General features: G+C 40.6%; 1 protein-coding gene across 1 annotated transcript in view; it reads right to left on the bottom strand.

Moving 5' to 3' along the window:
- Nucleotides 1–1,243: 1,243 nt before the first annotated feature.
- Nucleotides 1,244–24,656, bottom strand: part of dyrk4 (dual-specificity tyrosine-(Y)-phosphorylation regulated kinase 4) — a 36,920-nt gene continuing 13,507 nt past the window's right edge. Inside the window, exons 3-15 of the mRNA XM_034684963.1 lie at nt 12,079–12,162; nt 10,524–10,676; nt 10,124–10,274; nt 9,344–9,507; nt 7,664–7,800; nt 6,457–6,597; nt 5,178–5,316; nt 4,902–4,983; nt 4,245–4,417; nt 3,898–3,958; nt 3,622–3,751; nt 3,309–3,490; nt 1,244–3,028 (exon numbers count right to left, since the gene is read on the bottom strand). Of these exons, the coding sequence (XP_034540854.1) occupies nt 2,745–3,028; nt 3,309–3,490; nt 3,622–3,751; nt 3,898–3,958; nt 4,245–4,417; nt 4,902–4,983; nt 5,178–5,316; nt 6,457–6,597; nt 7,664–7,800; nt 9,344–9,507; nt 10,124–10,274; nt 10,524–10,676; nt 12,079–12,162 (1,881 nt within the window). The 3' untranslated portion in view covers nt 1,244–2,744. The remainder of the gene's footprint in view (nt 3,029–3,308; nt 3,491–3,621; nt 3,752–3,897; nt 3,959–4,244; nt 4,418–4,901; nt 4,984–5,177; nt 5,317–6,456; nt 6,598–7,663; nt 7,801–9,343; nt 9,508–10,123; nt 10,275–10,523; nt 10,677–12,078; nt 12,163–24,656) is intronic.

The following is a 24,656-nucleotide window of genomic DNA, read 5'->3' as shown; positions in this document are numbered from 1 at the left end:
AAAGTTCAACTCGAGCTGAGGATTTTATTTTTAAATAATTAAATTTGTTTGATTTGATTTGTTAGAATAAAGATATATGATGATTTTCACTGTTGGCTGTCTTCTCCTCTGGTTTGATGGCCGTAAATATGAATAAAAGCTCGGTTTCAGTGTGTACTGTTTGTGTTAACTTCGTTATTATTAATTTCTATAAATTATCAACTCGATAATCCTTTGCGTTTTTCAGATTATGCAATTTTATATCGTAATTTTTGATACCTTTAAAACTTTATATAGCGTATCTTGCAAAAACAACATGAAATCAAGAGCGGGCCACCGATATAACTATAATTTGTCAAGCTCTAGTGATTATTACTTATATCCAGTGATTATTAGAATAAATCGACGAGTCATTCAAAAGCTTATATCAAGTAATACACATATTTAACATGCGCTAATAACCATAGCCAATAACCTGCTAATATTCCAAAGTAAGGTCCTGCTTCACACCTGTTCCTCTGCACAACAGTAGGTGGCAGCACTGTACAGGACGTCATGCTACAAAAAGCCAATCAGAGCTCCTGCAGCTTTTCTGATGGTTGGACATCAGTTTACCTGAAGGTTTACAAAATAAGAAAGAAAACGAGCATATCTTTAATTTTATGGAGCAAAGGGAAAACTGGTCATATTTAAGAATGCGGGGAATTTAGTTTTAGAATTATGATATATATTTGTTTAAAATAGAATTAAGTGAGTTATTGTTTTCTCTCAATTCCAATTTGTGAATTTCCAATTTATTTTTCCAGTGACATTTTCTGTTTCTCTTATGACTTTTTTTTTCCTGTTTCCTTTATTGTTTTATTATTTATTTTATAAATGTATTTACTTTTTCCCATGACCACCTCTGACCCCCTTTATCAGTCTTGCTTATATTTGTATTTTTATCTATCTATTAATTAATTAATTTATGGATGTACTGTTTTTTTTTTCTCTCATGTAATGTTTTCTTCTTCTTAAAACCTTTTAATTTTTATCATTGTTGTAATTATTATCATAATTTACAATGTTATACTGAATACCAACAGGTTTGTGAAATCAACCCATTAATAGTCATTGATGTTAAATTGGAGAACATGTTCTAAAATAAAGAACTTGTGTTATCCTCTTTTACAAGTGACCTTAAACTGTTGTATTATTGCAGTTGAATAAAGTAAACATTAACAGAAAATTGAGGACAAGAGATAAAGTATAAAAACACATAATGTATTTGAAACAGATTTTTATTTAATCAAAAGAGACATAAAAATGTTTTTTTTTTACTTTTCTCATTTTAGCTACATCCATCCTCTCAGTATCTCTGGCTGCTAAGCTTACAGTAAGAGTGACTCTGTCTTCAATTGTTGATTGGATCTCTGCTGACACCTAAAAACATTTATCAATAATAAAAAGATGATCATTGTTAGAACATTTTTCTTCATTTTGCTATGCAACAGTAATTTAGAGGAGACATCAATCTGTTCAATGAAGGGATCCTGGCAGGGTCGTCTGTACCCAAAAAACCCAACAAAGTGTGCACACACGATAGTAAAGTGCAACATTTCTAATACTGAAAGGCACAAACTATCAATAAAAGGATTGTCTGTTTGTTTCTAATATAAAAAATATGAATAACACAGACATACAAAATGATTTCATAGAGAAACATCACAACAAGTAGAACCTTGTCTAACCCCTCGACAAATATCTGAAATATTTTCTTAAAATATGTTTCTTATACACGTACATAGGAAATCAGAGCAGAAATATATACAATATACTCTATTACAAAGTCATATTTTATGCCTATTGAAGTAAATCAAGGAACAAATATGAAACATATTACATAATAAATAAGTGAACTCATTTATGATCACCGACTACATCCTACACTTGAAACAATATAACAATTTTTTCTTTGATCACTTGTTAAAAAAACATTTTTGGCTCAGCCTGTATTGCACACATATTTCATATCACCATTATTAAAATAATGCTAAAATGTCTTAAAGAAAAAGAAAGGTGGTAAAGCATAAACAAAGACGTCAGTCAGTTTTCTACACATGCACTTTCTAAAGTCAAATTATTTCTCTAACATGGAAACTGTAAAAAACTGTGGAGTGTGAAAAATGATCTGTTTTCAAAGATGCAATGCTCAGCAAAGACTTGATTGATAACAGGAGACACTGGGAAGAAGATCTTTGTTCTGTGTTATGAAGAAGTTTAAAATCTTTTGATCTGGCTTCAATATGAGTGTAATATCTTAATCCAGACACATTTAAAGAAAACACCTACCTGTAACCACAATCTCAACTGCTGTATCTAAAAATGAACCACTGGTTGATGATTCACTATCATACCAGCTCAAAAGAAAATAAAACACTAAGACTGCATAAACAATAAATAGAGGAGGTCCGACTCTGCTGAATCTCAGTGTTAGGAACTGGTTTGTTTCTGTCATCATCCACTTGATCTCAGAAACTCAGAAACTACAGACTTGGGTTTAGCTCACCTCACATGTCTCTTGAGATCTTGTGAGGCCAAAGAACCAACATGGCAGTATTTATAGCAAATATCTTTACATTTCCAGTGTGAGCAGGACAAAACAAAACTTTCTCTAAGTCGCTTCCACTTCAGTGACTCACTTTCTCATGGGTTGGAAGTGGAAAACAGAGTCTGAGTAACCAGATTTCCTAATTGTCATGAATGCAGCACAGTCCCCTTCACTGTTACATGATTGGGGGTAAACACTGAGACGACTCCTGGCTATCTTGTCTCTCTGAGCCCGGTCCCTCTTGAGGTCTGATGATGATGTGAACAGGCCTCTCTCCTCCTCCTCCAAACTCTTGCTGCTGACTGTCGGAGGAGAGTTTACCCTCACTCTCACACACTTCCTCCTCAGCTGAGGCTCCGATGGGCCGCAGACGCTCAGCGGGGGTCATCTTTGTTCCTGTTGATGAAGTGTCCCTCTTCAGCTTGTCATTCATGCTGTTCTCTGAGCTGGCTTTCTCTGCTGCAGCATGGACACAACAACATTAAACATCAGCTTAAAGTGAACACAGAGAACTTGAGAGGTTTGTCTGCAGGTATGACAGAGTGTGCAGGGTGTAGTTAAACAAAGAGTGTGTTCAGACCAGAAGCAAAGCACATCTGTCTCATTTTTCAACAAGAGGTTTAACTGTGGTATATCATCATTTTTTTCTGATTTGATTTGGTTTCTTTAATCTAAGGATTTTAGGGCTGTCAGGATGAACGTGTTAGATGATTATAGATGATAAAAGTCCTTCTCTCACCAGGCTTGCTGTTAACTTGTTTGTGCAGAGTGTAGTCACTGCTGTTGTCTGTGCTTGTGGAGCTGTCTGAGGTCTTCTTCACTGCTGGCCTGGTTCTCGGCCTGATTTTGTTGAAATTTCCCTCCAGGATCCACTCGTGCTGCAGCCCCTCATCAGGGGTCATACGCTTGGTTGGATCCCAGCTGGAAAGAGCAGAAACATAATTTAAGTATTCATGTGCAGAATGTTATGTGACCTTCATTAAAGTACCCTGGCTCTTATGCATGCTATGAGCAATTTGAAATAGAAGAGAGAAAGTTTGGAGTGAACTTACGTGAGGCAGCGTTTGATGAAGTCTAAGAACAGAGCATCATTAGTTTTCAGTGCAGCAGACAGCTCCTTTGAGTTGGGCCTCCTCTTCTTCCCCTTGCTGTTGGTGATGTTTCTAGGGTTTCCCTTTGAGTCTGCACACAATTATCAAACAACACTGATTCATTATTTCAACTGAAAATTTAACAAATAAAAATTGAAAAGCTTGATTAATTGTTCAAGTTTAAACTGATGGCTTTTATCAGCCTGCATCATTAAAGTATTTTCATTTAATTCTCACCGAAGAAGAGCCTCCTCCTTGATGCAGACTGAGCAAAATCATTCGGAGGCAACCCAAGAACCTGCAAGTGAAAGATCAGGACACCTTAACTCACATTCAGTTATTGTGTTACTTTAATGCACACTTGCACTCCCATCTTCCTGCACAAATAAACAGCTCTCCATTACAACTTTTGTGAATGTTTTTTAGTATTTGTTGTTTGTTTTTCTGTGTTCATTGTTTTTGCATCAAAACACCAAGACACCTTCTTTGTATGTGTGAAACTTACTTGGCAATAAACCTGACTCTGATTCTGATTAAGAAATGATAGCAACAAATATGGACACATATTTATTTCCTTGTCTTACCTCCATGATGCAAGCTATCTGCTCTACTTCACTCTCTCCTGGGAAGAGGGGATAGCCCGTGTAGAGCTCAGCGAGGATGCACCCCAGACTCCACATATCAATGGCCATGCTGTAGTTGTGACCGAGGATGACCTCTGGAGAGCGGTAGAAGCGACTCTGGATGTAGGTGTAAACTGATGAAAAAAGAGAGAGCATAAATGTGAAGATAAAAGAAAACATGCAGAGCAGGTCTGATCTAGCAGGAGAGTGAGTGGCTGGACTGAACCTTGAACCGCTAAGCAGAAAGCAGAGGAACTCAAATAAAAGGTGTGCAAAAAGATCACTCACACTGACACCATAACCAACACAGCCACTTCAGTTCAGGCTGCAGATACATGTCGGTCCACTTTAAGATCAAATGAGCCATGTGAAGCTCTGTGCCAACCTCAATCAGACTCATTAACACCTGAGCTGTAGACGGCCCGTCCCTGTTTGTGGTTTAATTATTTATTTATTTGGTGACATTTTAAACTTGTTTTAAAAAACTGCACCTCCATGTCATCCGCTCTTTGTTCTCAGTTTGTCGAGCTGTGTTTTAAGTTTGCTCAAGTACTTTTTACACAGACAAAGTTCCAAACAGATAAATACAGTTCATTAAAGGATGTTTTATTTCCTTACCTCTTTGTTGTTCGTAGCAGCTTGATCCAAAGTCGACCACCTTGATGTTTCCTGGCCCTCTCTGAGACAGGAGGATGTTCTCCTGATGAGTGGAAGAAAAAGTATTCAGACACTGCAATACTGAAGTGCTCCACAAGATGGAGCTACATCCACACTGTGACTCTCATAGTGAAATACCCGACAAGTGATTGTTGAAACCTCTACATGATAAAAATGAAGTCTCATGTTGAATCTACTTTAAATTAACTTGGAGTGTGACAGAGATGTGTTCAGTACCGGTTTGAGGTCACAGTGGATGATCTTCTCCCTGTGCAACATCTGTAGGCACCTCAGGAGGGCGTGAGTGAAGCGGCGGATGAGAGCCAGACTGAAGCCCTGGAAGTTGTTTTTTTTGATGAGCTCGTATAAGTTCACCCTGAGGAAAAAAGTAAACATGATACAAAACGTTGTTAGAGGAAACATTTTACTCTTTAATTGAATTCAATCTTTGCAACCCCTGTGGACACAGCGGCATGTTTGATCTCTTTCGGATGTTGTCCTGTACATGTGTGAACAACAAAACCCTCCTTCTCTCATCACTCTGGGACGCTCATTGAGCATCTTTTCTGCAGAATAGGTAAACAAACGCACCTTCGCTCTGCTCGCCGTGACTCACTTCTTCTAAAACAGTACCAGCAACAGACATTAAAAATGGGTGTATCCAGAAGTCTTGTCACTGTTTGTGTTAGCAGGTTATACAGAGGCATCTGTTTTAAATTCAGTCTATTTCATATCACTCTCAAAAGTCTTCACAGGAACTTTAAATAAGAAGTAATATTCCCCTCATTGCAAAACGTAAAAAAAGACAAATCAGATCCTCTTTTTCTTTCGCTATATTTGTTCATGTACTTCTAGGGAAGACATGGCAGAGTGAGCTTGATACAGATTCACTTATATAACGATGCACCACATTAAGAAGTCTTCATATCCCTCAAATAAACGCTCTGAAAAAAGAAGAGGGCTCAGTTTGACACCTCACATTACCCCTAATAAAACACCGGCTGACTGCCAGCTTCAAACTTGAACATAATCTGTGATTGTGCTCAGAGTCGGGGGGAGAGGCACAGGATGTTTCCTCCTGCTACTCGTGAAGGGCATTAACTTCTTCAAACTGTGTAACCTGAGCCTTCACACCATGAAGCAAGAAGAGGTAAGAGATAGGGCTCCAATCAAGACCTTAAGTAAAGGATTCAGTGACGGTAATGTTAGACAAGGTGGCAGAGCAAGACGTCCTCTAAAGGTCATTCAGCCTTAGTGATACACAAACGATCTCCACTCAAACACATATCTGTTACGATTCAAACATAACACACAGAGATCAGCTCTCAACTGACTGACTGCAGTCACGTAGTGTTCAAAGTAATGTATAGAGACAAGCAAGAAGCTCTTTGAAGAGGAAAGGTGCCCTCCAACATCTTTGATCAACAGATTCATTATTCAGTCTTTATAGTTGCCTTTAGACCGTAGACCTGTAGGCCTTCTTAATTACATGCAGGATGTGAGAGAGCGGACTGACCCGAGGAGCTCAAAGGAGATGCACAGGTGATTCCTGAAGTAGAAGTACTCCTTCATGTGGATGACATTATGCAGGTTGTCTTTGTCTTTCCTCTTTATCACATCCAGGATCTTCAGCTCCACCAGAGCTTGGTGATGAAACCTAAAGACAGACAAAGACAAAATCTAAGAGGTTACACAAAGCAAAGATAAAGAGGAAGTATAAATTCTGACTAGTTTTAATGAGTCTAAATTCACACTAACAGAGGCTTTCCTAGCACTGGATACTTCAGAGCTCTGCTTTGAGAGTTTGCACCCTTTTTGTTTTCTGCATTATTGAAGAGGCCGAGATGGCTTCAGCTTTAAACCTGCAGGACGAAGGCAGTCACTGCCTCTGTGATCCTCACGAAGGAAGCACAGATAAGAAAACAGCTTCATATACCCACCTTCATGATGCAGTGACAGGATTTCAATGATTTTGCAGCTAAAATTATACAAAATGATCGTGCTGAGGTATCACTTCTCAAATGAAAGCAAAAAAAAACTTAAATGCAGTTGCACCAGTGTCTTTTTTACAGGGTCCCCATTCAATAGATAACAGTATCATATAGCATCACCTTGAAATGCATGGACACATAAACATACGTCCATATGCATGAAAAGAAGATACCGGACATGTCCTTTGCTAACAAACTTTAGCTTGAAACGTTGTCTGAAAAAAATCCAGAATTGTAATTTCATTGTGTGACGTCTCACTGACACTTTTAGAAAGGAAGCACTCAAAAGGGACATTACAACAAAGAACTTACAAATTGTTAACATGTGGGCGGTCCTCTGTTGGTGTAAGTGAAGCCAAGGGCGAGCCAAGAATGATCTTAACTTTTTAATATCGTCCTTGTTTCATGAGTTGTGACATTTGGTGTAGACTTGTCAGCCTTTGTTTACCTGGCAGTCCTTTTACAGACTTGGCGCGCTCTGCTAGCAGTGCAGGACTGTCTGCATCATTTTTATTAAGCCTTGCACGACTCCCTGGCGTAACTCTGGACACTCTGGTAGAATCCTTTCTTTAATGTGACGTCTATTTCACTCTATAAAGCATCAGGTGAGGTGTGATTATTCTAATGCATCAATAGCAAAGGCTGTACATTTTGAAGGTATTATTAAGAAAGGTTCGGTCTAAAGTCAAGCTTGATCAGAGTTAAATGAAATGTGTCAGAATGAAATGTCACCTTTTCTTGTTGCGGATCATCTTAATGGCTACAAGCTCGTTTGTCTTGTGGTCTAGACATTTCAGGACCTGCCCAAACGAGCCCTTCCCGATCACTTCCAGCACTTCAAACCTGTAGGCAATGTGGTCATGCAGCACCTGGAGAAGCAAGAGGAAGAGCATGGTATTAACACATAGCTGCGACTCTGACCTACATTAATAACTGCTCTATTGTTTCACCGTTACTGTCACTACAAGCCTGTAAGCCCCAAACAGGAACACAACTCTAAACAATGACCGTCAGTCAGCTTCAAAGGCTTATTCATCACATGTGGTCTGATAAAAGTCTGCCTGTCAGTCACCCCATCGACACAGGTCAGTTCAGCCAGGTGTCACAGGATCTGCTGACCTCAGATCAGTTTATTGTTTACAGTATTGAACAATGAATGTTAGGGTCTTGTCTGCAGCTGCTGGATTAAGGTCATATTAACACAATGCAGCTCAGACATGTGAGATTTTTACTTTAAAATAATGACATGTATGTGCACAGTTACATGAATATGACCATACAAACTCTCAATAATCATGAGGCCTCCTTTACATATACTAATGTATTTGTTTTCTATCTGAATTAATTTAGATTATAAACTGCAACATAATTTATTATGGATTGAATTCTTGTTTTTCTGGTGGCTCAAATTATTATTCCGTTTGATGCACATTTGATTAAATGTTATAAATATCCTGTTTCCTCTGATGTGGTTTAGAAACAGCCTTTTATTCATCACACTGAACATGTATTCATCTCGTTTCTCATCAAAGCTGGGCCCGTGTAGAGACGTCTGAGGTTGTGTGCCTTCAGGACTAAAAGAAGCCTTTTGGGGTGCACTGGAGCAGCTTCAGGCTGTGCCAGACGCAGACAGAACAAACCATGAGTACAAAACCAGGAGAAGATGTTCTGGGCTGGATTGTTATATAATCTTTATCAACCTTAAGGTGAATTTGTGTCTGTCAGGAAGGTAAAACTCTGCAGCTGGTGACTCTGGTGGGCATTCAGGAACAATTATTTAACAGTAATTACTCACATTTAGAACATTGTAATATATACAATGACTTTTCTTAATCTTAAATTTGGATAGACATGTAGCAAAGGGCCGTGGCCAGGAACTGAACCAGCGTCGGCTGCGATGAGGACTATGGTTTAGGTCCATGGGGCGAGTTACTTAACCACCAGGCCAACCAGTGCCCTGATATACTTTATATTTGAATGTCTTACTTTTCTCTTTTAATTTTGTTAATATTATTAATGTTTCATCTTTGAATTGATGGTGCTAAAGTAAACATGCCACGATGCCTGCATACATCTCTTTCATGATGTTTCTTTAATGTATGCGTGCTGGGCTTGAACTTAAAAGAAGAAATATTTGAATGTCCTCCTTTTTCACAGCTGACAATTGATCCACGGGACAGTTTTAAAAAATGGAAGGATATGTAAATATTGACCAGCTGTTGCAAGATTTATTTAATTATTTACTTCCTTACTTACTGAATAGTCTTTTCATTTATTCATATATATTTTTGATAGCTCCTATAACGCTGATTCAGTACAATGCTGAAATGAGAGTTTGAGTGTAAAACAGTAAGCATGAAATAAAATATCTGACATGATTTTTTAATTCTCTATCTAACACTTTATCATTACCCTGATGTAGCTTCCATGCTCGTCGTCATATCCAGAGTTCTGCGGTGAACCTTGAGAAGCCTCGATCTTCTGAGAACCCAGACCCAGGTACCAGATCTCAGCGTAGTCCATGATTTCCTCCTGCTCGAACTCCGTCAGTCGATCTTGGAAGTTCTTCAGTGCCTCTGCAACAGGAAGTAAGAGGAGGAGGAGGACGAGATGAGTCACTTTCATATCGATCACACCTCTGCCAAGAGCAGAGGACTGTGAACAACAGACTTGAATGCCAGTGGGCTATTTTTACTGCATTGGTGGAATAAAAAAAGTGTTTCTTGGTTACATCTGAGCCCTCAACAGATTCAAACAGCTTCTCATTTCCTTTTTTTTTTATATAATCTCAATGTCAGGTGCACAAAATATCTGAAAACTTTATCTGGCTGCATTAAGAACATAAAAACACACATTTTCACTCCTACTTTATTCCTGCAAGAAGTCAGAGTAAACAGATATGTGAACGTCAGAAAAATCCACAACAAGTGGGCGAAATGATGATAGTCATGTTTTTCAGAATTCATCTGCTTTATACTCTTTACTCTTTACTTGTCTGCATTTTGTTTTCTACAGATGTCTTTGTGTTGTGGAAATGTCCTTGTGCATGATGTAGCTAAATATAAACACAGGAACTCTCACCTAAACCAAACAGATGAGCTTATAAGAGCAGAGATGCTCTCCTGCTGTGAGGTGCATGGCTGAATGTCCTGAAGCTATCTGTGGTTCATGTGTGAAAGGAGTTTAACTTACCTGTGGGTGACATCGGTAACCTCTGTCCCTCGTATGACTTCTCCTTCTCCAGCTTGTTGCTGATAATCTTGCTGTTGCGGGAGACTGAAACTTTGTCCATTGTTGATCCAAAGCGCATGGTATACTGCTGGGTGGGCTTCGGCCTCTCGTCCTGTACAAACAAACACAGATAGAAAGAGGAGACCCCTCTATGATGAGCACAGGAAAGATAAACTAACTCCAGTGTGAGTTCTTTCAGTGTTATGACAGTGAATGTTATCTCAGTTTTGAATCTTAAAAGCTTTTCTTTTTGAAAACCTAGTGAAGTCTTTTGCTTCAAAGCAGAAACATAAAGCGACACTTTAATGCAAAGAGGCTGTGATGTGAGTTATGACAGGCTGTGTGTGAGTTGAAGTCTCACCGGGTGAGTCTGGAAGTTGTTTTGACCCCCTTTAATAGCAATCTGGGGAAGGATGTTTTCCGACTGCTGGTGTTGGTTTTTAGCATTGCTGACCACCACCTGCACCACCGGTGGCTCAAGCTGAGGTAAGGTCCCAACACCTGGTCCAAACTTCTGCAAACCAAAGGGATTATTTGGATGTTATTGACTTGAGTGAAGAAAAAACTACATGAAAAGATGTAACAAAGAAACAAAAGTGGGTCAGACGACAGAAGATCGACTGGTGTGTTTAATGTCTGAGAGCTCAGTTCTTTAGCAGAGTGACTTAGATCAAGACAAACTGACATCTCAGAGATAAACTGAAGATTTTTAAGGCTATCAAGAAAAAAGATTGCCAACTTCCAAATGCATTGATAAGTTACTGCAGGGAATATCTCCCTCTGCGTTTCTGTACAGAATAACAAACTCTGACATCAAAACAAAAGCAGCTACAGAGAGAGTAGGTCAGCGAGTGCCACGTCTAAATGCATTATTCTTTTTACACTGTAGCTACAAGCGTGTTACAGACCCCTTCATTTTTTCATGAGTATGCGTTTGTGTTGGAGCTGCACTTTGTCAGTTTCAGTTTGTGTTCTCAGCTGCATCCCTTTCACATGCATTTGGACAGTGCAGGCTCAGGTAACCAGGACCTCCAGCAGCTGGCGGCTGGAATTACTGATCAGGGCGATCGTGAAATGGGGACAAAGCCTGTGAGGCTGGGCCCTGACAGAGTCTGTCTGTGGAGGCTCTGTGGGGGAGGAGAAGAGCAGCAACCTGCTTTTCTCTTACTGCCATCCTGCTTGCTCTGAGAGCACGATTACATGTGTCACAGCCTTGGCAGGCTCAGGATGATGGCGGTGATGGGCAAAATTAGACTTCTGTCCAATGCCAAACTCAAGGGGGAAGTATGAGATATCCTACAGAGTTAAATCTGTGTGGTGAGGGGCATTATTTAAAGATACAGGGTTCATTTAAGACAGGTGTTAACTTTTTGAGTTGAAAGTTTTCTCACATTTCTGCTGAAAATATTCAAAACAGAGCTGTCTCATCTCTACCATGCTAGCTTTAAGCCACACGATGTATTAGCAACACAACAAATCATCTTTCATTAACTGTTCACAGCAATCCAGGAACAAAGAGCTTCCTCGTGCATACAGCAGATTATTCTGATATATTCTGATATATATTTGCTCTCATGTGTGAAGAGGTGCTGCAGGATCTGCCAACTTAGTTATGACGCATAGAGATAGTGCTAAATATAGCTGTGTGCACCTGCCACAACAGGCAGAGGAAGTAAACACTGTTACATGCTCGTACATAACTGGAGGCATGCTGATCCATAAAGATGCATGTGTGTCGGGGGACTCTGCTATGCATGTAAACACATAACCACATGTGTGCAGAAAGATGTTTACAGTCACATCTATATACTTTTTTTGAATCACAGGGAGATGGTAGAGCTCCACGTGGCTCAAACACTGAGGGTGACTGTGGGTTCATTCATGCAGCTTGTAGTGAGGAGAGAGGAGGCACTGACCTGTGAGCATGGCCGGTTTGATCCGAGACGGTTGCCTTCTGATGTGATTCTGTGAGGGTGAGGGAAGGCCTCTGGTCGTGACGTCTGTGGGAGGTATAAGAGAGAGAGTTTCATTCAGGTTTCATTACATAAGATGAGAAAAATGAGCTGTGGTCATACATGTGCTTTTTCCTTTGACTGTTTGTAATCATACTTCTTGTCAGCATTGATTTCACTCCTACATGACAACATTTTCACCACAGTTACATTAGAGCAGTCATGTTAAGTAATCATAAAACTGCTCCTTGTGTTCATGCTGCATGGATTCTCCAGTCTCTTCAGAAACACACAGCCTGTGGGCAGCTCAGCAACGCTGCAGCCAGATGAGCAAAAATAATGTACTGTGATCCTAAAATAGATTGTGACTGTAAAAAAACCCAGCAACAACGACCCTCTCACTCTAGTTCTCCTGCTGCTTTGAGCAGGTGTGTGTACATGTGAGAGTCCATGTGTTCAGTAGAGAGTGCCCACGTGCTTCAGAGCCTGCTCTTGCCTGAATGTGTTAAAGGAAAGTGATGAATGTTGAGACAAATCCACAGAGTTCTGGATATTCTTAAAATAAAAGGACCAAAAGCATTTTGGATGATTGTCCCTGCTTCTCAGTGACATCAGGCCAGCTTATGTGCCTCACTAATCCACGGGTGAGCGTGCAGCTGTGATAAGAGCCAACATATGGATGAAATAAAGCTAAGCTCCATATGGGGATCCGTGCTACACTCACTCTGCCAGCCTGGCATGCAGAGAGGGAGGGAGGGAGGGGGGGGCTTGTTTTCCAAAGGTGCTAATAATAAACATCTCTAATCAATATCTTTATTATTTACAATGATCAGTGGCCGGATCAGAGAGACAGCAGTGATGATGTCCCCAGGGAGGAAGAGCTCATTGGTCCAGCTTCACCAGCTTTATAGATGCAGATGAACTGACCTGTTTCAACTTCTCATTGTTTTTACTCATCACAGATAAAAAGTTAACTAATCCAAAACACTCCTTGGCTTTGCTCTATGCACTAATGTTGATGGACAGCCAAACAAAGGTGCGATGCGTTAATGAAATCATGTTGCACCTTAGGAGCATGATGAGTAACAGCAGGAGTCATGTAGGTCAATGTGGCAGGCTGTCTTCTCAAACATCACCTGTACAGGTCTGCTGTAAGCCTGGCTTATGAGCACTGAACCAGATGAATGCCAGTGACATCAGAAGATATGCCAAAATAACCAGCAAATAAAAAGTACTGACTGTGACCTTTGTATCCACTGAGACTACTGAGTGTCAGTGTGTGAATCTGAAAAAATAATCTGATTCAGTAGGTCAGGTAAAAATTAGATATGGGTGCAAACATTTATGTACTCCTAATCCTTTGTTATTAAAACTTTAGATATTGCATTCACTATTTAAGATCCAAAACAGCAGGTTCCATTAATATTGCTGTTGGTCAGTTTGTACAAAATTTAAGCCTGCACAGAAAAAAGACAGATCTTCCTCCAAACATGGATTTAACTGCACATTAATGCAGACCATTCACTCTGCACAAATCTAACATGAACACAAAGGCACTTAGAATTAATGTCTGGTGTCATTAATAAGTTAAGTTAGAGAGCAAGAGGAATTAGAAGTCAAGAGCACTGAGGCTCTGTATCTATGTGAGCCGGGTCTTTGCTGGAGGTTGGATCATCCCAGCAGGTGTTTGAGAGCAGCTTTGACACATTAAGACCCTCAAGGGTCAATTGGTCAGAGGGTCAGTACAGCAATAAAACAGTGGGTAAACATCAACACAGTTTAAAGCTGTATGCACCCACACGATCAACTGTCAGACATGCATTTTTTTAAAGCAATCTCACTCCCAAGTCGTTTTCACTGCACGACACAAGCTGTTGGTATTTAATGTGACCACAGGAAAGGATGCATGGTCAGTAAGCATTTAACCACTGATCAATACATTTGATCAAATGCTTGCAAGGTATCGTATGTTTTCAATTTGTGTGCAAATAGGTGAAAAATAAGGGGAATATTCTTGCAAGATCTAATAACAGCACGGGTTAAATTTACATCAGTTCCCATGTAAGGTGTGAGAAATATACCAGAACACATATAGACTTACATAATCTGTCAGCACAACAAACGCAGCAATAAGTATAGGTTAAAGAACGACTGAAATAGAAATGGATCCCATTTTTCATTAGAACTTGGCAAGCAGTCAGGAGAAAGGGGGCGGAATACAAAAAAGGTATTCAAAAGGGTTAACTTGGAATGAAAATGATCCCAAAGTGAGATTAAACTGTGTATCGCTGGCATGGATCAAAGCAGATGGAAGAGAGAATGTTCAGTGACTTGGGTTTGTTTTGGTTTGTCACTGTGGAAGGATACCTGTGGAGGGTTTCACCCAAAAAAGGAACAAGTCTGGAGTGAGGCCCTGTAACCGGGCAAAGAACATCTTATTCCAGAGAAAGTCAGCTCACTACAGAGAAATGTTAAAGTGATACTGTGGGAGGTAACAACATTAAACTCTCTGAATGACAAGAATATAAAACCAGCCCTGACATTGTTAGACAACCACAAACACACAGACACATTCACAAATAAAGTCAAGAAACTGCTTTTTAAACCAACACAATTACAAACAAATCAAAGTTCCTCACCTTGTTATTAATTTCTGGCAACATTCTGAGTAATGAGTGTAAGTTTTAGCAGCTGTTTGACAATCCAAACACACAGGAGAGATTATAAAATCCAACAAAGACTCATTGTATCCAACTCTGAAGGTTCAGCATGAAAACCTCAAGGAACACTTTCCACTAGTTCAACTCCGTGAAGCTGAGTGAGACAAGACCGATGAGTAAAATCCTGATGACTGATCAGATCCACTAAAACCTGCCGTACTCCTGGTTTTACGCGCACGAGGTGAATGCGCTGTCGTCACGGAGGAGATTAACGAGAGAGGCAAGCTGTTGAGGGTCTCTGCTAAGACACCGAGGGAGCCACCTGTTCAGGTTTCTGCCGCTGACAGCTGGGGCATTCCCGATATAGATTCGTTTTGACCCGTTTGCTGCCGTCCACCTTCTGCATGCAAAGTGACTGATGCGCTCTGCAACACCGACGCTGCAGCTACAGAGAGGTTTCCACCGACGCGCGCACGTCGTGGCCACACTTTTTCAGTAAATGTTATGTAGGCTGCTCTCTCTCTCTCTTCTAGTGAGAATATCCACTGTCAAAGCGCTGTCATATGATCCCCTGTCTTTCGGGAAGTCTTGCGTTTTCCCCATCCAGTGAAAAAAAATCAGTCAGTGTCACTTTCAGCGTCTCTGGTGTCAAGTGATTTCACACTATGAGAGGAAAGCTGGATGTAACAGATCACCTGCAAGTTGGGCTCTATTGAAAAATAATGATACCATACCGCAAAAGTGTGAGATTTCATGAGTGTTTGATAATGTGTAATATGTTAAATGATTAAACTTTTGACATCTCTCTGAAACATTTCGTGCCTTACTCTGAAAGCCTTCTCAGATTGAGTCATTATTTTAAGTAAGTTATATTGACGCCCAACACCGGCAGTGCCAAAGGATATAAAGTAAACTACTTGTGCCCGCTTTATTTTACTTAAGACAATAACAATGTGTTCAAATCATGTTCCTATTAAAGCTTGAATGCTGCAGGGTTTCTAAAAATGCAAAGTTACTTTATAACACAATTTTATTGGCACAAATAAACACTGCGAGGCAGACAAATAGCAATAGCAATAGCAATTTTATTTATAAAGCACATTTCATTACACGTAAGTTCAATGTGCTTTACATTGAGAATTAAAAAAATTAAAAAAATTTTTTTGAATAGAATAAATAAAAACAGAAAATCAATAGATACACCCAACATACATCAGACACAGCAATCAAACAAACCGTTGTTATGGCCCTGAGGTCAGCAGGCAGTTTGTTCCAAAAAGATGGACCACAGTAACTAAAGGCCTCTTCACCGTACCTTGATTTGACTCTGGGTACATTTAAAAGACTTCCACATGCTGACCTAAGGATCGTGGTCGGGTTGTTGGAAACACAAACTTTTCCATGAACAGGTGGGATCTTAATCTCTGACTAACATGGCCACAGCAAAGGAGGTCAAAGGAAGAGTGACAACAAGCTTATACAAACAATGATCAAATGTGTCAGAAGTGTCAGAAAGAAATGAAAACCCACTTGCTCTTCAAACAGCCACCCCCTATATTTTCATGAGACATATAACAGAATTTAGGGACAGATTATAGACCTGATATGCAAACAGAGAGCACAGATTCTAATCAAATATCTGGATAATAAAATTGATTTAAAAGCTTTTTCACATCTTATTAGATATCATATGTTTAAGAAGTAACCAGACTCCACAGCGTGAACACAGTGTTAGCGTCTTGATGTCAACGTTGAACGAGAACATTCGTTTTCCCAATAAGTAATCACCACCACAGGGGAGGAAACCACCCAGTAGCTTTATATGATGAAGAGCCCAGAAAGGAGAGAAATATGATGAGGTGACAGCTGTTATGCAACAGCGGTTGCCACTTCAGTAATCAGCCCCAGCTTTGGAACAGGTTGAGACGAGCTGTGGAGAGTTGCCTCTGCTCCTTAATGCACTATTCTGTTCCAATATTCTTCAATCTGCTGTTGCATTTTAGAAATAAATCACTCAATGAGCTCTAGATGGTCATTGAGTTAATTCACAGGAGCAAGAGCAGACTGTGCTGCTAATAAGCACGGCCAGCCCCCTGCTGATGGAGTGGCCCTTCAGGAGTTAGGGGGAGACAGAGAAACAACAAGAGGGAAAAAGGGAGCAAGCTCAGGAGTGGGAGGCTCCTTTAAATCTGCTCTGATTAATAATGACAAGGGCAGCAGTGGGAGGCTTTCATATTATACAACCTGGATTAGAACCTCATATGAACAAACAGGTTTTATAAAAGAGGACAACCTGTGGGGCAGACAAATGAAGCATAACGCAGAAGTGTCGCAACTGCAGTTCCTGGAGTGGCCACTTGAGGCTCGCTCAAAAAGAGAGCCAATCCCTATACAGTCCCATGTTAAGTTCCCAACTTTACATAAAGGTAACACGTTTACAACCCAGAAAAGAAAACCATTTTGGCTTCTATTCGTGGCATTCGCACTGGAGGTTAGCATAACACAGTTTAAACATTAAACACAGTAAATCTTAAAGTCTTACATAGCTAGGAGGTCAGGAGTGTGTCTGTAAGAGGTTGGCCTCCTATAGGGCTCATTAATGCTCCCTTTATGAAAGTAGATACATTCATTTAAAATGATAAAACCTTCACAACCCACAGATTCCCATGCATGCCTTACATGGATGTTAAACCATGCATCCACTATATAACACACCTCCACTTCTCCTTCGCTGCTGTCTACCTGACATTCAGTCCCCGTCCCCTAAAGGTCTAATAAAGGTCTTACTAACTCACACAATCTGTCCTTAAAAAGTTTGGCTATCTTCCAAAGCAATCTACTTCTTTGTGTTGTGCTGGATAGGCTTGAACTGTTAGCTACGCTGCTTCACACTGCCCCCACAATTTCCAATGGTACTGCAACGAATCGCCAATATCCGTAAGCTTCTGGAAAACATGCTGAAATGTAAGCTGAGCATGGACAGATGGCTCTGTTAGTATCGGTATGGTTGTCAACGGTAGAGTAAAAATCACCCTTAAGCTGTCTTATATGTGTCACCTCATAAATCCCTGAACTTTACTCTTTGCTTCTTTGCAATCTTGGTTCCTTTTGGAGTTTTTTCAATGCAGAAATAAGACAAATGTCTCGCAGTGGCACCAACCATTCAAAAGTTTCAGAGAGTGAATCACAGTATTAAGCTTTTAACAATACTTAGAGGGTATCAGAGTCACAACACCATTACCCGTGTTGTTATCTCTCAGAGTTTCTCATGCATTGATTTATCTGCAGCAGACGGTGGAGTCAGGGTTATTGCAGGCTTTTTCCTACACAGAGGATTGGCAGCTGTTGGGATGAGAAGATGGGAGCTAATTTTGGATGCATTAAGTCTTAAATCCTCCTGTCCAGTCTGCTGCATGTTTCCAGAAAATGTGGAGGTCAGCTTTTTTAAGAACAGACAGGTTGGTAATTGTTTCTGATGCCGGTGCGTTCAGTAAATGTTGGTGAATGTTTTTGTCACTATTCGTTTGGCTCCATGTTTTCTGACATTGAGCCAAAGATTTAGATCTACAGAGGCTGACCTGTTTATGTAAAAGTTTAATGTTTTTTTTTAGTCGTCTGTCTGATATAAAACGTTTTGTAGGGTTCAAGATAAATGGGGCACATCATATAAATACATCACTACGGTCTTGCACATAAAAAAGGATGGTTGTAAAAGCAGTTCAGCTTAAGGAGCTCATTTCAATTTGCTCCTCCTCTGCTCTTTCTCATAAGTTTGCCAGAATCCTAAATCTCTCTAACATTTCTTATTAATAAAGCACTTTGGACAGATCCAACATTTCAAAGAATCTTGTTTTTGTTGGAAATTATTAATTTAATTATTTGAGTTAATTTAATACATCTTGCACACACTGTTATACCACTGTGAGAACACTTAGAATTTGCCAACTACTCCACCCTTTCCTCAGAATAAGGTCACCTTATGCTACCAAAAAACAACATGGTGATGAGGCTTCAACACAGCAATCCACAAACTAATGAGTGATGCACTCTGGCTGTAGTAAAACAGTGTTAAGCCCAGAGACTTTATAAAACCATGCTGCAACCACTGCTGTTGAAATATGAAGCCAATGCAGGAGTGCTAAAAACTGCAGTTCCTGGAGTGTCCACTTGAGGCTGGCTGCAGATGCACTGAAAGCAACCTACACACCCATTCAAAGAAGACAATCTTTATAACAGAAATAATCATGTTTGCAGCCTGGAACAAAAAACTATTCTGTTCTGAATAGCTCATTACTCTACTCAGGGGTGAATGTATTCCGTAACTCATTACTTTTGAAGGTATTGAGGGAACAAGTTTTGCATTATTAGGGGCATGGCTATCTTGTCTCGCAGGTGAGCACACTGTCGCTGATAGTGAGGAGGCTAAATGCTGCCTCAACTGCACCTCTTTGCCTCTTGCTCCAAAGTTAGGTTGAGTCAGCATTTCCAATATGGCGACTACCGTCCATATGCTTCAAAAGTCTGCTTCAGAAATCAAAAGGGGAAATCACACCTCCATGTTTTATACACACAATATATAAAACGGATAGACTTTTCCTTTTAAGATGTTTAGTTTACTTTATTCACTCACATCATCAGGATGAATCAGGTAGAGAAAATGGTGAGCACAAATCTTGCTTAGATCTATACTGCAGAGGTCAAATACATAATTAACCCTAAAGCAAGTCAGCCACTGTAAACCATGACACAGTTCATGTGAGAGAGTCATTATGAAGTGTGCGTTTTGTCACCCCGGTGATGAAGCACAGAAAAGTCGCTGAAGCAAAACAATACACATACAGTTTATCTAACCATGACAACCTCATATCAGTGAAACAGAGTGTCACTGTCACTGTTTTTGTATGAGCACAAACAAGGCTGATTGTGTTGACAGTGAGTGATGCTTCAATAGAGGCTTCAGTGATCTGAACAGAGAAACAACAAACAATAAAAGGGTGAAATAAAAAGGACACGCTCAGGAGAGAGTAGTGACCCATCCTGCTTCACGTACCTCAGGTTGGACCCTCCTGTTCCGGCCCCAGCAGCAGCCCTGAAGGAGGCTAAAACCACAGCAGGGAGGCGAGGTCCCGTCTCCCCACATAGCACACCTCCCCCATGTTGCCAGGACAACACCTGACGTCCAACTCAGCCTCTGGACACCATTCCCCAATGACAAGGGTCAACTCAACAGCAGGTCAGAGATCAGACGGGTGCGCTCCAAAATGAAGGGTGATGATGATGATGATGCCAGGGCTGCTTTCCCTCCGACCTTCAGGCTAAGACCTATATGCACGGGTGTTGTTTCTTGGCTTCATTGATAAAAAAATTAATTCTCTTGAAATTAACAGAACCAACATTGATGGTATAAAGCTCAGTTTAGAAGACATATCCTGAAAATAGTAACTTCATATCACAGAACTTCTCGTAGTTGGTCGACTTACTCTCAGCCATACTTTTCTGCATCACATATTTTCTGTGAGCTCGAGCTTTCTGTGCCTCTGTCTTCCTCCTCCTTAGAGATAGGTTAGAGATATACTGTAAAGACCGATCCCATGATCCTCCCAGGGGAGCTCATCATGGGGCTGAGGAAGTCCGACAGCAGGGAGGAGCTGCAGCTCCGATAGGCCTCCCTTGGGGATCCACAGACAACTTTCCCTTTGCCTGCTCACTGCCACTGTATCTTAGAGACAAAGCCAGTGGGGCTGTCAGCTTCCTACCCCCCTCTCCATCTCATCTACTGTTCTGCACCAGCTCTGCTGCTGTTACAAGCCCCTGCGGGATGCCACAGTCACGCTGACAAATATTGTGCATACAGGTGAAAGCTTATCCCACCACACCCTGGCTGCTCCTGGCCTCCTGCATGCTGCACACAGCAGAAAGGAGCCGCAGAGTCTACAGCAGACCGGAGTATGAGGTTTATACTGCAGGTAGCCAGGGGAGCATTAAGCACTGTTATCACCTCTCTGCACATCTTCATCTGCTGTCAATGATTCAGTGATTTACCGCAGTAACAGATGACATGAACTCTGTGTTTAAAGTGGTTTGGTAGGTAACAGTGCTGGATTTCATTTTAAATGTTTGCATTCCAAAGCACATGTCCGCTTAGTGACTACAAGAACCTCTGCTGATATTATTTCTGCTCGGATACCCAAAATAAAACCAGTAAATCATACTGTTTTGGTGACTGAAAAAATGTTTCTATTCCTGGAGCATGAAGCGGCAGGCTGCTGTATTTCATTACTGCCCTGTCAGCTGGTCTGGACACATTTATGACACAGAGGGAGCTGCTGTACCTCTTGTCTTTCTACCAGAGGTGGGAAGTTACACTGTACCAGCACTTGTTTACTGTATTCGCAGGACCTTGTATTTGTATTCATTTTAAGACAATTTTTTATTTTTGGAGCATCAAGCTAATAATTTATTATTGTTGTTTTTCAGTGTAGTGGGGTTACTTCAGAGGACCAAGCTTATTTCTAACACATAAAAAAGTTATGCATCTCCAAACATATTATAACAGAAAAAATACGTATAAAGACAAATCAGACTGGCAGATAATCAAGTACTACTGTGGACAAGAAGCCGACATGACCAACAATGCTGTAGCACATTTGGAGCAGTGGGACGCGCCCCATCTGACTGCAGTACACATATGAGTGAAGTTTAAGATTTCTCCAGTAGAGTGTCTGTTTGTTTGTTTGTTTGTTTGTTTGTTTGTTTGTTTGTTTGCTTATTTATTTTTGTGAGGGGTGTTTATCAGGCTACAAAACAAACTGAGATGAAGGCTGATGCCTCTTTATGAGATACAAAAACAAACAAGACCACCAGGAGGGACATTGGCTATTTATGTTGAGTTATTTTAAAGGTCTGTATTACAGCCAGTGTGGGGGAGGGGTCAAAGTCATTACAGGGACAGTACATTTTTTTGAGGGGGGCTGTATGGGGTACTTGTCAGTAGTAGCTGTATTACCCACGGGGAACATGTATGCGCCCATTTGTAATGCAAAAGCCAAAGGGCTTTCTGATCTCAAAGTAAAGCACTGAAAATGTCTTAATAGAGTGTACACGGACACAAAGAATAATATTTATTTATTCATTTATTTATCAGTTGATTTGACAGGGACATTTTTACATCTAATTAGAGTGCAAAAGATTCCGTGTTTATTACACTTTCAGCCATGGCTAGGCTCTGGTCAGAGTTTATTGAAGTGATCTAAATTAGGTGGTTGAGTTGACCCCGTCAGCGGTGGATTATAGCCTAACTTCTGCCCCAACTCTCTGGACGGTTTCTCAACATTGAGGCCAAGCTGACCGGGATCCATGTGGGTAACATATTCTCTATTGAAGAGTACGTCATTCAACCTCCTCAAAAAATCACAGACTATTCCTTTAACCACACTCGGTTGAAACAACCTCAAGAGGATGAAATCTTTTGTTAAACACCTCTTGGCACAGGTTCAGGACAAGATCATAAAGAAATAAGGCAGACTACTTTGCCAACAGGGGGCGCTAAAATCTACATAAACCAAAAGTTCCTGACAGGAGCTTTTAAAAAGTTTAGTGAGTATCAGAGTCTGGACTTCTTGCTCTTTTTAATGTCAAAAGCTGAATCAGTATTTAAATATTTTCCAGTCTTTCTTCTGAACAGTTTCTGAACTTCTATTTGAGTAAATAATTAGTGAACCCATGTCTCTGCTTCCAATACATCTTTCTTTTCATTTAATCTTCAGTTTGAAAGTCATTGCTCTTAAACCAGCTAAAACAAAGTCATTTGAGCATCTCTTAAGCCACCCCTTCGCTGCGTGTCTGAACCATCAGGCCATGTCCACAGAGCAAACAGCAGGTGGTTGGTCTGACGACTCCAGGCCAGATGAGTTGAAGCAGGAGCACATTACCCCCTCTCAGAGGCCATAACCTGGTGCCTTACATTCTGTCGGGCTCTGGCTAATTGCTGCCAGCTGCCAAACAAGGCACAGTGAAGCTGTCAGCCAAAACAGACAGTATCAGAGTGTCCCTCAGTTTGGCAGAGAGGACTGTGGGTAGTTTGACCTTGCTGGCAGGTGCACTGCGGCATCTGCACTTTTAGCCTCTCAGTGACAACGTGACAGCATGTGAGATGTGGGTCAAGTTCACAAGTTGACACAAGTGAATACATTAACAGCCATCAAGGCAATTATAGGCTCAACTAGATTTACATGCGATAATTTACGACACCTGATGATAGAAATTGGTCAGTGAAGAAATGCAGTTTGATAAACTCTGCATGGTGACAATTGCTCAGCCCTGAATCCAGCTGCTTCTCAATGTGAAATCAGGGGAAATAGACTTATAGGGACATTTCTTTTCAATGCAATATAAAGTTATTGTTAAGGTCAGCTCTCTGTCTCTTTCCCAACTGTGAAGCGAATATTTCCAGAAATATAAAACTGATCCTCTGCTATAAATAGTTCCTTGTCTAGGCAGCTTCAGTTCCACTGAGGTTTCATATTTGCACAGAGACAACTGACTCAGCTAAAAGTACTGTAACAATAGCAGCTGACAAACATCCAGAACTCAGTCAGTGTATTTAAGGAACATCCAATAAGCTGTTATTAAGGAGTAATTACAATCAGATCATGAGGGTTTGTCTAATTATCCTCAACTTGGTCAAAATAACTGGGTGATTTCGAGTGTGTGTGTGTGTGTGTGTGTGTGTGTGTGTGTGTGTGTGTGTGTGTGTGTGTATGTGTGTGTGTGTGTTTCTTTGTTAAAGACATGTGCACAGTAAATCTGTGCACATGTAAATGTGGATTGAGACAAAGCTGAAAATTAAGCAGGGCTAAAGCTAGGCCAAATCTCATTAGCCATGTGGAGAGGCTCACTCCACCACGGTGAAGAGGGTGAGTCAACAAAAAACCCCTTCATTCATCTTGTGACCAGCAACAGGAACACCAGAGAGGTTTGAAGGGTCTAATGCATCAGTCACAGTCCTTCTGTGAACTATATGTCTGCTGGGGAGCTTCAGGAGCAGGACATGCTGTACTGCTGCAACATATAAATATACACGCTGGTGTCTGCACCTCAGATGACATGTACATTTAGCTGGTCTGTGACAGGAGAGCTTCAAGTAAACAGGAGCTGTATTCACATTATGCACAAAACTCCAAACTTCAATCTACTGCTCTGACTTAACCTGATTTTTTCCTGCCTCCTGGTAAAATCTCCCTGAGAGTTCAAGGTGAACCGATGTGAGAGAACAGCAGGAAATAATTCACAACATGCAGGTGGGTTGGCCTGATTTGTGTAATGCTACTGAAGAGCAACACGAAACAGAATAATAACTAACGTTAGAGGTTGACAAAGGAAAATAATGTCAAGACCGGAGCAGCAAAGTGTTTGTTATAAACTGTCATCATGGCTCAGGTCTCTGTTGCTTTGTCCACCATCATGTTGTTAGAGTTGTAATCATAGACAATATAAAACATGGATGTAGTCTCAGTGATCTCACCAATCAGTTTCTGAAGCACAGTTTTGAAGCCATTGGATGGCGATCAAATGATGACTCAACGTAACTTTTGAAGAGGAGGTTAAGAGGTGGAGCTGAGCCTTTAGCATCCACACTAACAGCGACCATGGGCTTGCCTGTCAATCAAGTCAGCCCAACACCTAATTATGCAAAACACACAATCATAATATCTTCCAACTAATGAGTTATAAAAACATTAACCGCCCGTTACAGTGTGCACCGCTAGAGAAATTAGCTATTTGGACCCAAAGCATTTTTTTATTCAGGCTGTAAACATGTTTATTTATGCTGTAAATATCTGCTTGTGTAGGTGGTTTCAGAGACTTGTGCAGCCAGCCTCA

This window comes from Notolabrus celidotus, chromosome 6, assembly GCF_009762535.1.
Source record: "Notolabrus celidotus isolate fNotCel1 chromosome 6, fNotCel1.pri, whole genome shotgun sequence".
Classification (NCBI taxonomy): domain Eukaryota; kingdom Metazoa; phylum Chordata; class Actinopteri; order Labriformes; family Labridae; genus Notolabrus; species Notolabrus celidotus.
Note: the sequence above shows the minus strand (reverse complement) of the source record. Positions and strands in the feature narration are given on the sequence as shown.